We start from the raw sequence: 12,989 nt of genomic DNA, 5'->3' as shown, positions 1-12,989 counted from the left end.
TGATAAAAAGGTTACATTTTTTGTATCTTGAGCTTAACTGGAATTTAAGTGTTGAAAACAGGGAATTTTACTTTGCACCTTTCATACTGTAACTTCAAATTTATTTTTTTAATTAATTTGGTACATGTGTCAGTTACAAATCAATAATTGATATTAAAACATTTATTATTGTTATTATTACTATTATTATTAGTATTAGTATTATTATCATGTATACATTTTCCTATTTATAAGTGTCTGTAGATAGATAGATAGATAGATAGATAGATAGATAGATAGATAGATAGATAGATAGATAGATATGATGATGATTACTTTTATCCAAAGCGACTTACTAATGAGGACAATGGAAGCAATCAAAATCAACAAAAGAGCAATGATATGCAAGTGCTATAACAAGTCTCAGTTAGCTTAACGCAGTACACATATAAAGGTGTTTTATTATATAACAACTAAAAAGAAAACAGATAGAATAGAAAAAGAATAGAATATAAAAAGAAAGCAAGCAGTTAGTTAATGATTAGAGTGCAAGTCTAAAAGGGACAAGTTTTTTTTTAAAGAAAATAATTAGAATAGAGAGTGCTAGAGTTATAGGGTTAAAAAAAAGATGGAAGAGATGTGTTTTTTGTCGATTCTTGAAGATGGCTAAGGACTCAGCTGCTTGGATTGAGTTGGGCAGGTCATTCCACCAGGAGGGAACATTTAATTTAAATATACAGTGGGGGAAAAAATATTTGATCCCCTGCATTTTGTACATTTGCACACTGACAAAGAAATGGTCAGTCTATAATTTTAATGGTAGGTTTATTTGAACAGTGAGAGACAGAATAACAACAAAAAAAAACTTACAATAACATTCTTGCAACTCGAACATTCAGCTCCCTCCACAGATTTTCTATTGAATTAAGGTCTAGAGACTGGCTAGGCCACTCCAGTATCTTAATGTGCTTGAGCCACTCCTTTGTTGCCTTGGCCGTGTGTTTTGGGTCATTGTCATGCTGGAATACCCATCCACGACCCTTTTTAAAGCACTGGCCCTGATGGTACATGGCCCCGTCCATCTTCCCTTTGATGCGGTGGAGTTGTCCTGTCCCCTTAGCAGAAAAACACCCCCAAAGCATAATGTTTCCACCTCTGTGTTTGACGGTGGGCATGGTGTTCTTGGGGTCATATAGGCAGCATTCCTCCTCTTCCAAACATGGCAAGTTGAGTTGATGCCAAAGAGCTGGATTTTGGTCTCATTTGACCACAACACTTTCACCCAGTTCTCCTTTGAATCTTGGAAAACTTCAGCCGGGCCTGTACATGTGCTTTCTTGAGCAGAGGGACCTTGCGGACGCTGCAGGATTTCAGTCCTTCACAGCGTAGTGTGTTATCAATTGTTTTCTTGGTGAATACAGTCCCAGCTGCCTTGAGATCATTGACAAGATCCTCCCGTGTAGTTCACCATTCTTATGATCATTGAAACTCCACGAGGTGAGATCTTGCATGGAGCCCCAGTCCGAGGGAGACTGACAGTTATTTTGTGTTTCTTCCATTTGCAAATAATCTCACCAACTGTTGTTACCTTCTCACCATGCTGCGTGGCGATGGTCTTGTAGCCCATTCCAACCTTGTGTAGGTCTACAATCTTGTCCCTGACATCTTTGGACAGCTCTTTGGTCTTGGCTATGGTGGAGAGTTTGGAATCTGATTGATTGATGGCTTCTGTGGACAGGTTGTCTTTTATACAGGTAACAAACTGAGATTAGGAGATCTCTCCCTTTAAGAGAGTGCTCCTAATCTCAGCTACTTGCCTGTATAAAAGACACCTGGGAGCCAGAAATCTTGCTGATTGATAGGGGGATCAAATACTTATTTCAGTCATTAAAATGCAAATCAATTTATAACTTTTTTGAAATGCATTTTTTTGTTGTTGTTGTTGTTATTCTGTCTCTCACTGTTCAAATAAACCTACCATTAAAATTATAGACTGATAATTTCTTTGTCAGTGGGCAAACATACAAAATCAGCAGGGGATCAAATAATTTTTTCCTCCACTGTATATATAAACAAAACAAAATACAGAAATTAATTGAATTATATTAACTAAAATAAATCAACATTTGGTTTAAAACAGCTTTTGTCCTATATACTTACACATAGTTTTTTTTCAGGAAACTTTGCAGGTAGGTTTCTTGAAGTGTCTTGGAGACGTTGCCACAGTTCTTCTGGATTTAGTCAGTCTCAGTTTGTTCTGTTTCTTCATGTCATTCCAGACAGACTGGATGATGATCAGATCAGATCTCTGTGTGGAGCACTGGCTGTTGTCAGACTCCTTGTGCAAACTAAAATATCACTGCATTATTACAATTAATGACAGAAGGAGTGTTTGGAAATGTAAACTGTTATTTACAGACACAGTACAGCAAAATTAGAAATAACTGGCTTCAAACCTTTTTTAAAAAAAATACTGATGGCCTAAGACTTTTGCACAGTAGTGTGTGTGTGTGTGTGTATATATATATATATATATATAAATAATTTTATTATTATTATTATTATTATTATTACTGGAAAAAAAATCGATGTTGGCTATATGCCAGTAATATCTTGTTTGTTTTTCCAAGTCAGGGCAATCTACTTGCCAAAACACAAAGGAGTCTTCTTTTAATTGCTCTCAGACTAATATCCAACCTGAGGCATTTAAAGAGGTGCCTAAACGTCAGTAGAAGTGATGTTTTGTGTCATGTGCTGAAGCGACTGTCTTTGTGCCATATTAAGAAGTGATGTTTTGTGTCATGTGCTGAAGTGAAAGTCTTTGCGCCTTTGTTCGCTGTCCATTCTATTTCATGATCAGACAAGGGTCGGGGAAGAAGCTGTTATGCCTTCACGCGATGCGTCCAGGAAAAAGGTTTTTGGTGGGTAAGTCGGACAAAACATTTGTTACTTGTAGGACACTGAACTGGTGACAAACTGTAATAGTTCATTTAGGCTATTTATGTTATTATGAGCGCATTTAAATGTATTTATGTGCTTAATTGTGCTGATTTGTAAGCTATACAATTTCATTTAGGCCTATTCAAGTATAGTTGTTTTTAATTTCCTTCTCTTTCTCTCATTTTTGTGTTGTTCTTTATCTTGCACCGAAGTGTTGCTCGTGCTGCACTGGAGCGCTCGCGGCAGCGCGGTGACGGACGCTTCAACTGAGACTCATCCCCAATGTGACACTGATGGATCGGTAAAGTCCTTCTTATCAACCCTCACCGGCTCACTACAGCTTTCTGCCTATAATTCTCAGGCTCATTTCAAGCAGATATTTTAGCTTGACCTACATATGCCACAGGACTGAGGTTAGAGATTCCTGAAGATGAACTATTCACCATAGCAAGATTTGCCTCACCAGGGATTTTACATTCATTTCAATGTAGGCACATGGGTGCCTTTTTAATTTATAAATGGCCATTTTTAGAAAAATGTTTTGTAAGATTTAAACATTATTGTTATGAAATTAATGGTAACAAGGTTGTTAATTTTATAAAATATAAAGTGATTTAAAAAGAGATTTGTCCTTAAAGTGTTGATGCTGCTGCTAAAGTGTCATCAAGAAAGATGAAAAAATAAAATCATTGTTATATAAATGTCTTTAATTAAACAGTAAAATAATTAATTCATTCTTAAGGCATTTAATAATAAAATATGTGAATATTAGCCTGTATTATATAGTTAAATATAAAACATATTTAAGCACCCTTTTTGTGTTTCTTCTGATCATTTAACAAGATTTTGTAAGTACATAAGGTCTTTTTCTTACTTTGCATTCAAGGCTTAGCCAGTTTTTAACAGTTAAAAAGCAGCTAAAAATAAAAGCAGAACTGATGATTTGACAGAAATTGCCATAATAACCACAGAAATATGTATTTTAGTGTTACTGTCAAGCTATTTGCTATTTTGATGATTAACGTCAGTGCACTGTTTTTTTTTGCTTGTTTGTTTTTTTAGACTGTAAGATGCACATTGGAAGAGACTCATTTGATGAGTTCTGACCCAATTAAACTGGATATCACTGAAGGACAAACTGTTGAAATTTACAGTGCATGCCAACAAAACGGCTCAGATGGGCTTAAATGTCTTTGCCACCAAAGGTTTATACAGTATCTGTTGGATAGATGATGATTGTTTAATGAAGTTTTGAATGGATTACTCTAATACAGGGGAGTCCAAACTCGGTCCTGGAGGGCCAGTGTCCTGCAGAGTTTAGCTCCAACCCTAATCAAACACACCTGAAGCAGCTAATGAAGGTCTTATAGGTATACTTGAAACATTCAGGCAGGTGTGTTGAGGCAAGTTGGAGCTAAACTCTGCAGGACATTGGGGCCCTCCAGGACCGAGTTTGGACACCCCTGCTCTAATGCATCACTTGATATGTAATATGTCATTGATAAATTATAAGTTTAGATGTTGGTATTTTCAAATTATATCTCTTAATGAATAATTGATTTTTATATTTTTCCTACAGGATAAAAACCTCTATGCATGCATTACAGCACACTGAGAGATTTGGAAATGAAACATACATCTGTGGCAATCATAGTGTTACAGTTGTTCGGTCACTACAAAGTAAGTCAAACGCAAACATAAAATGGAGGAAATATATTTATATTGATACTAATGCTCGAGTTGTTACATTTTGTATCTTTGTTGTCTCTGTAGGGAGGCCATCAGTTCCAGTGCTCAAAGCTATCGCAAAAGCAGGGTCTACAAATATAGCTCGATTAGTGTGTACTTCTGAGGGGAACCCAAAACCAACCATCAGGTGGTATGGTAACAGGTAATATGACATTATGGCCTGCTACCACTGTAGAGACTGCTTCTGAAGAGCTGGTTTCTTGTTGGGAGAATTTATTACATAAAATTCTGCTGTAACTGTATGTCTGTGATTCAACTGTTTGTTTTCCTTTTAGAAATAATCCAGAGGAGGGCAAGAAAAATAAGTGGTCTAAAACAGAGAGCATTGTGACGAGTGACGATGCTGATCATGAAAGTCCAAATATTACGTGCTGTGCCAGCAATTCACTGGGAAAAGAATGTACTCAGCTTCATCATTTCGGTATGTAATGTGTTGACATGATTTTTAATACACCAGTACACTACCGTTACAAAGTTTGGGGTCTGTGTTTGAAAGTTGCTTATGCTCACCAAAGCTGCATTTATTGAACATTTTCAGCAGCCATTACTGAAAATCCTTCAGAAAACATTCTAATATGCTAATTTGCTGCTCAAGAAACATTTCTTATTATCAATGTTGAAAACCATAATAGATTTGTCAAGATTCTTTGATGAATGAAATGAGAAAATGTATTTGAAATTAACCTCCATTGTAACATTAAAAATGCCTTTACTATAATTTTGAAACAGTTTAAAGCATTCTTGCTGAATAAAGTTTTAATTTATTAAAGCAATCTTACTGACCCCTAACATTTTAGTATTATGGTAGTGTACGTGTGTCTGTGGGTCATGAGACAAGAAGACATTGTTTCAATTTTGTCAACGACCAATTTTACTTACTACAATACTGAAAATGAATTTGCTTTCTTGTATAATGAACAATGCTGTTTTATATATAATAATAAGGGTTGCCAGGTTTTCACAACAAAACAAGCCCAAAACTAGTTCAATGGCGTTTTTAGGGAGGTATAAATTGCATTCCGGGGGGGAAAGTACATGTTTTTGGTCAGATTCCCATGGTAAAATTTGCATTGCAGGGGCTTAATATCACGTTATTGGTGTCACTTCAACCTACGGACATGAAAAATAACCTGCGGTAACAGTGTTGAAAAAATGGCAAAGCCACGGACTTGGCAACACTGATAATAACCCAAATACTCAGCTGTGAAATCCTTATATAATAACATTATGTCAACATACAATATATGTACTATACGTGTTAAAATCATACATCAACAAATGACTTCTACCTTAAACCCAGAAACTTTAGATACTGAGTATTATAATATCTATCACAATGGTAAAAAGTTTAGCAAGTTTACTAACTTTCTTGGAAACTTGCTAGGAAAATTTCAGCACTGTTTGATAGCAAATATTATTTAGATGATATAGGATGTGGGTTATATAGGAGTTATGGTTTAACATGAAAGCCTTCTGTCAATTGTGTTTGGTTATATCTCAGATCTCAATAGGAAAGTGGATGGGCAAAAGTCTCAGGTGATTTTCTTGAAATCTGGTCAGTCTCTGCTACTCCGATGCACCATAAAGTCTATGGATGCTCCTGAACTGAGATGGCACTACAATAACACAGCAGTAAGATATGGATGACAACAGTAAAGAAATATTACATGCACGTTTCACTGTTCTGAGCATTTGCTAATGTTTTCTCTTCTTTTTTTCATGCTCTTAATTCAGGTCAAGGGAATCACATCGTTATATTTTACAGACTGGACAGAATACTTCTTTATTGAATCAGTGAACGTGACACATAGTGGGGAGTATATCTGTGTATCTAAAAACAACCAAACTAGGAACACCTATGTCAGGGTCCTTGGTAAGTAAAACCATTGTCCTTTCTATTAAAATGTTTCTTAAAAATATTTATTTTACTATATGACTTTTAAATAGAAAACACAATGATCAGTGCAGATTTAGTGCTGCTTCTAAAGTTGCCAAGTTCTAATGTGTGCAGCATCAAAATTGAGACAATCATTTATTATGCAAAAAATAATTAAAGTGGTATTTTTGCCCTTCTTTTATCGGTGATTCTTCCTTGACAGAAAATGACAAAATCGACATATTGCAGTTGAATGAGAGCAACAGCGTACTAGAACAAAATAAGGCAAGCTTCTGCTTCCAGGCTCTGGTGTTCTCCTACCCAAAAGCCCAGTGTCACTGGATTACACCAAATCAAACCAAAATACAGTGCAGAGAGACTCATTACCATAATTTTAATAGGTATTTTCCTCATGCTATCCATTTCAGTGCAAATGATAGAGTGTGTTGTGGTGTTTGCTTATTTTGTTAATTCTCTCATTAGTACATTTAAGCTGTGTAACCCTGAACCAGGCCAATATCAAATGAAACTAAAGAATCAGCACTATAGTGTCATAAAGAATATATCTCTCTGCATTTCAGGTGAGTGGTCATAAACATTTTGACTGAAAGAAATGAGAGGTTAAATGTGAAATAAGTTTATATGCAATGCATTTTGCAGATGATCCTAAAATTACAATACAATTACACAATGATTCAAATGTCGTCTCTTGTGAGACTGAAAGCTCCCTACCTATGACTGCATCCTGGAAGATCTGCCTATCACATACCAAGTAAGAAGCAGCGATAACCAATGGTATAAACATGAAATGTGTGTTTTGTTTTTTATTTGGTCATTTATTAAACAATTTATCTGTATATTTTTGCAGTTGTAATAATGAAGGCTGGAAAGAGATACCTGTTGCCCAGCCCGAGGTCATGGATTCAGATCAGTTCTGTCAGAAGAAAATTTACTTTGCCAAACCCAGATCGAACAGCGAGGACCATTTTATCAAATGCTGCATCTCTAACGTAGCAGGGACTGAATGTAGTGACCAAATACGACTTCCAACAAGTGAGTATAAACCCTAAATTGAACACTCAGCAGAGTTAATCTATACGCAGACTAGCATAATCTTACTTATTTTACTAGATTTAATAAGGATTTCATAAGGATATACACTACCTTTCAAAGTTTTGGTGTCAGTAAGTTTTTTTTAAATACTTTTATTCCGCAAGGACACATTCAATTGTCTTTGTTTGGTAACACTGTTACCAAAGATATGCATTTTAAATCAAATGATTTCTAACATTCTATTCATCAAAGAGTCCTGAAAAAAAGTAACAACCCGAAAATATTTGGCAGAACTGTTTTCAACATTGATAATTATAAGTAATGTTTCTTGAACAACAAATCAGCATATTAGAATGATCTCTGAAGGATCATGTGACACTGAAGACTGGAGTAATGATGCTGAAAATTCAACTTTGCAATCACAGGAATAAATTACAGTTTAAAATATATTAAAATAGAAAACATTTCTTTGAATTTGTCATAAAATTGCACAATATTACTGTATTTTTGATCAAATAAATGCAGCCTTGCTGAGCATAAGAGACTTTCAAAAACAAAAATCCTACCAACCCCAAACTTTTGAACTGTAGTCAAAGACTAATATGTGAACTATTCCCCATATATTTACATATTTCTATATGTTAATACGTGGAAGATATTTTTACTCCACACAGAGAGAAACAGAATGAAATATAGCATGTTCCAAAAAGCCCCGGCCCTTATTTATTGCCGTCTTTACAGCTTCGAAAAGGTGTTTTTACTGGGCAGTTTTATTTTTCAGGGATTGATATTTATAAAAACATATTTACATTTTTTATTTCTGATATGAATCAGATATCACACATTGTCTGCCAGTGTTAGTTCAGTAATCAACCCTAATTTTCATTTCAAATATATGTTTAACACTGAGGTTGAGTCTAGATTTGAGCTAAATTAGTTTTTCCTGTTATTTTCCCTCAGTTTTCCTCAGTATTGATTATGTGATTTGTTTCCTGGTCATCTTTATTCTCCTCGTGATCATCTTTGCCTTAATCATCTTCATCAGAGTTAAGGTAAACCTATACCTGCTTCTGTCATGATAATAAACAAACACCTAGAATCATAGATCTTACCTCCTTTGTTACAGAAGCCTGGGTACCAGTGTCAGATCCAGATGATTCAGATGATCGGACCCAACGACAATGACTATATATATATTGATTTCAGGGAGTTTAAGTATGACTTGAAATGGGAATTTCCAAGAGAAAATCTTGAGCTTGGTAAAGATCACCAGGAACTTTCTTTAGACCTGCTATATATAACTTATTAGGTGTTACGATTTAGATTTGTGTGCTTTCTAAAGGGAATGAGCTGGGATCTGGAGCTTTTGGGATGGTAGTGCAGGCTACAGCATATGGGATCAGCAAGCCAGGAGTGTCTATTCAGGTAGCAGTAAAAATGTTAAAGGGTAAGTAATGATATAATTAGCAGTAAGTCGCTACGAAGCTAAATAAATCAATTGCATACATCATTGGCATATGATGGCAAACATGTGCTTTGTGTTGTTAATTTATGGATTAAACAGACAAGCACCAGGCAGTGGAAAAGGAAGCTCTGATGTCTGAACTGAAAATGCTGACTCATATTGGACACCATGAAAACATTGTCAACTTGCTCGGAGCTTGTACAGGCTCAGGTAAGATTTGGAGAAGTCGTGGGTTTCTGAATTTTCTCTACTGGAGACACCTAAAGAGCACCACTGGTTCCAGTAATATTTTTTCCATTCATTTTTTTCCCATTGTGATTTTTAAAAAGTCTTTGTTAACATGTTGTAAGCCATGAACCAAGCCAAGCAGCTATAAGGTCAATCACAACATTACAAACTTTAATTTGAGGCCAATATTTGAAAATCTTAAAGAAAGGCTGTGTACCTAACGGCTGTAGTCAGGGAAAGAACTACAACTACAAGACCTGCTTGATTATGATTGGTCAGTTTTATGTTTGACAATCAAAAAAGCAGGATTATATACAATCAGCCAGTCCTTATGGCCAAATTTACTATCTTTGTTTGTTTGTTTGAAATCCACAGCTCCTATTTACCTGATATTCCAGTACTGCTGTAACGGAGATCTCCTGAACTATCTGAAGAGCAACAGGGAACGTTTTCACAAATATCTGACAGATGCTTTCAACAGGGACAGATTCAGGGGCCTCTACCACAACTTCCAGCAGAAGAGAAACTCTAGGTTTGCATAAATGTCCACCAGACAGTGAATTACAGCAGTGGCCTTTTCGACAAAGAAAAAAAACAGTGCGGAAGAGAGGGAAATGAATATATTGTGCTAAAGGGGAACCGTAAATCTAAAGGTGTACATAAATGAGTAAACTGTCATACAGTTACCGTAAATGACTGTGTGCATCTCTCTGCTTGTTGCACCTCCACAGTGAGTATATTGAGTCTGATAACAACCAATACGTGCACATGATTCCCTCAACCAAAGGACAGGAAAACGAGGCGCTCCTCAGTCCCAGCATCAGCTCAGTGTCTACTATTGAGGGTAGGTGGAGAAAGGGAGACTCTGAATTTTTTTAAACTGCATAAATTATACAGTGACTTTTAAGAGCAACAACTTTGTATTTTGTCTATTTTTATTTTGACTATTCATATTCACTTGAGTTCACATATTACATGAATTTAGAGTAAGCATACCTGTGATTGTTGAATGTCTATATGCTCATTAAACAATTATGTTAATTCCATAAAGAAATGCTTGAATGCGAAGACAAACATCAAGAAGAGGAACTTCAGAGTCTCACCTATGATGACCTCCTGAGTTTCTCTTTTCAAGTTGCAAAGGGCATGGAGTTCCTGTCCTCTAAAAATGTGAGCTTAACTTTCTGATCATGATACTTCTACTTCCTTCCATTTAACAGAGATAAAACTAACATATTTATTAACTTATTTATTTGAATACCACATGAGCATGTTACAACAGCTTCTGTGCATGAGATTTTTAGACATATTTTGATTATTTGAATAAGAGAAATTGTTTCTGAGTGCTTTATTTCTTGATTTATTTTCTCATATTGTTATATAGTCAATGTAAAAAAGACTTTAGTGAATAATTTTCTGCCTACAGTGTATCCATAGGGACTTGGCAGCCAGAAATGTTTTGGTGACGCACGGCAGACAGGTGAAGATCGGTGACTTTGGCCTCGCAAGAGACATTGAACATGATTCCAACTACGTTGTAAGAGGAAATGTAGGTATTGTGTCTGCACACGATAGTGTTGATGTGACTGGTCTTCATCTTTAGCTGACTTATAATTTTTTCCATGACATTTTTGCAGGTGCGTTTGCCTGTGAAGTGGATGGCACCTGAGAGTATTTTCAAAGGGGTTTACACAATGCAGAGTGACGTCTGGGCCTACGGCATTTTGCTATGGGAAATCTTTTCTCTAGGTGTCTTTCTCTCTCTCTCTGCTGTATACAGGTTGTATTGAGCCAAGAAAATTCCTATAAATGGTTTCTCATTGTGAACATGTTTTGTACTCACTATTAGGAGTCACCCCATATCCTGGTATAACTGTGAATGACGCATTCTACAGAATGATTGAAAGTGGGTATCACATGGAGCAACCCTATTATGCTGAAGAATCTGTGTAAGTACCACTATATACTGTATATAACATTTTTTATAAAATACTGGAGGATGATATTTAAAACATGTTTGTGTTTGTTTAGTTACAAGGTAATGTGTCGCTGCTGGATGCTTGATCCGGTCGACCGGCCTTGTTTCTCCAAGCTTGTGGCTTTCATGGAAAAAGAGCTGGCTGCTTTGGAAGAGAGGGTGACTTTTATGTAAAAATGTTTTTAAAAATGGGTTAAATTGTTGGTGGATGCACACTCACTGTGATATCTGTTTACAGTTATATTACAATGTTGGAGGATACTGCCACGATGTCATAACATACCAGAATGCACCCGTGACCCCTGATGCTACATTGATGGAGAAAAAACAGGATGTTTTCCAGTTCGATACTGAGAATTCAGATGAAAGCAAAGCTGTGGACAATCCTGGATCAGTAAGAACAGAACCTCTCGTTTGAACATAGAAGTTTAAGCCTTGCATTAGGAAAACATAATGCATAACTTGTGCTTCCATTAATAGCCACTTACACATAGCAATTATAATTTTTAAGAGAAAATGTGGAAGGAATTGGAATGAATAATTTATGTCCATATTGTACCACCAATAATGTGTTTAATATTTTTTGATTAAGGTTTATTAACAAATGTTCAATTTTGTCTACGAGTGTTTACACTGTAATTAATAGCTCACAGTATTTGAATGTTGTTTTGTGCAGGAACTTAAATGTATATAAATAAAAATAACAAACCTTCCCTATTTTAATTAGAATTGTCTTAGAATTCAATTAGAAATTGTACCTTACCACTGTAACAGCTGAATAACCTGTGTGTGTGCTCCATAATGAAGGCTTACAAGAGATGCTGTTTGAAAAGTATAACAGATTATGAATTATTTTATTTTTTGCTGCACTTTGCAGATGAAATTGCTCTATTTTTATAACAAAAAACTTTATCATCTTAATTTTACATTTTTCATTATATTTATTCAATTATCTTACACATTTATGGTTTAATCATTGTTCTTGAAATATTATTTATCATGTAATAAGAATAGTCTACAGTAGTTATGCGTAACAGAAATTTAATTTGCACATTGTGCAGATTTTCTATAAACAATATAGCCCATAGCTTATAGTGTTTTTTTAACAGTCAACAACTCAAAATCAGCAAAGTCCAAACACACTTACTGCTTAGGTTAAGCACTCCTAACTTTTTTCAGTCCACTGAGACAGTAAATAAGTGGGCATGATAATCAAAAAGGAGTTAAGAAACTGTAAAATGTTAATGAAAATATTGAAATATATTTTGTATGTAAGGTTTCAGATGCAAAATAGCAAATAAAACACAATACAAATTCTGCATTTTGTGTCTTTTTTTAATTTTGTGTAACTTAACAGGGTTTTGGAATAGGCCTATATCATAGAGGGTGGCGCCACGGTGCATGATCTAGTGACACCAGGGGTGTAATAACATTTCAGATGAGAGTAGAACAGAATATTAAACATAAGACCAGTTAAACTTCTTACTCATGGGTCGTCTTTGTACTTGTATGTCCTAAACGCTGTTGTACAACCCCTTTTCAACTGTTATCAGACATATTATAACATGGCCTCAATATTTACATTGTCATGACATGGCATATATATTTACAGAACATTACGTTTAAATCTAAACTCAAATACTGTAACTGTAAAATATTAATCAACGCATTAAATGTATAGGCTAGCAAACAATAAGAACAATAACTACTGTTAATCTTTA

The 12,989-nt window shown here is 35.3% G+C and overlaps 1 protein-coding gene across 1 annotated transcript; it reads left to right on the top strand.

The window, feature by feature from the left end:
- The first annotated feature begins 2,827 nt into the window (after positions 1-2,827).
- LOC306865086 (receptor-type tyrosine-protein kinase FLT3-like) lies at positions 2,828-12,588 on the top strand. The gene is made up of 24 exons (XM_079409454.1): positions 2,828-2,904; positions 3,132-3,220; positions 3,982-4,124; positions 4,499-4,599; positions 4,693-4,810; positions 4,944-5,089; positions 6,170-6,300; positions 6,403-6,541; positions 6,768-6,945; positions 7,028-7,125; positions 7,205-7,316; positions 7,413-7,597; positions 8,558-8,649; positions 8,724-8,856; positions 8,940-9,044; positions 9,162-9,272; positions 9,666-9,822; positions 10,022-10,134; positions 10,342-10,460; positions 10,717-10,839; positions 10,928-11,039; positions 11,140-11,239; positions 11,322-11,427; positions 11,507-12,588. The coding sequence occupies exons 1-24, from the start codon at positions 2,832-2,834 to the stop codon at positions 11,684-11,686; spliced, it is 2,964 nt and encodes a 987-aa protein (XP_079265580.1). The 5' UTR covers positions 2,828-2,831; the 3' UTR covers positions 11,687-12,588.
- The last annotated feature ends 401 nt before the right edge of the window (positions 12,589-12,989 follow it).

Source organism: Barbus barbus, assembly GCF_936440315.1.
Source record: "Barbus barbus genome assembly, chromosome: 46".
NCBI lineage: Eukaryota > Metazoa > Chordata > Actinopteri > Cypriniformes > Cyprinidae > Barbus > Barbus barbus.
The sequence above is the reverse complement of the archived record's forward strand: the minus strand, read 5'-3'. Positions and strand labels throughout refer to the sequence as shown.

What these genes read in the sequence shown, in the direction of transcription:
- LOC306865086 (XM_079409454.1), top strand. Translation starts at nt 2,832, where the DNA reads ATGATCAGACAAGGGTCGGGGAAGAAGCTGTTATGCCTTCACGCGATG. An exon ending in AAATGTCTTTGCCACCAAAG is followed by an intron (nt 4,125 to 4,498) that starts GTTTATACAGTA and finishes TTTTTCCTACAG; the next exon opens with GATAAAAACCTCTATGCATG. An exon ending in AGCAGTAAAAATGTTAAAGG is followed by an intron (nt 9,045 to 9,161) that starts GTAAGTAATGAT and finishes TGGATTAAACAG; the next exon opens with ACAAGCACCAGGCAGTGGAA.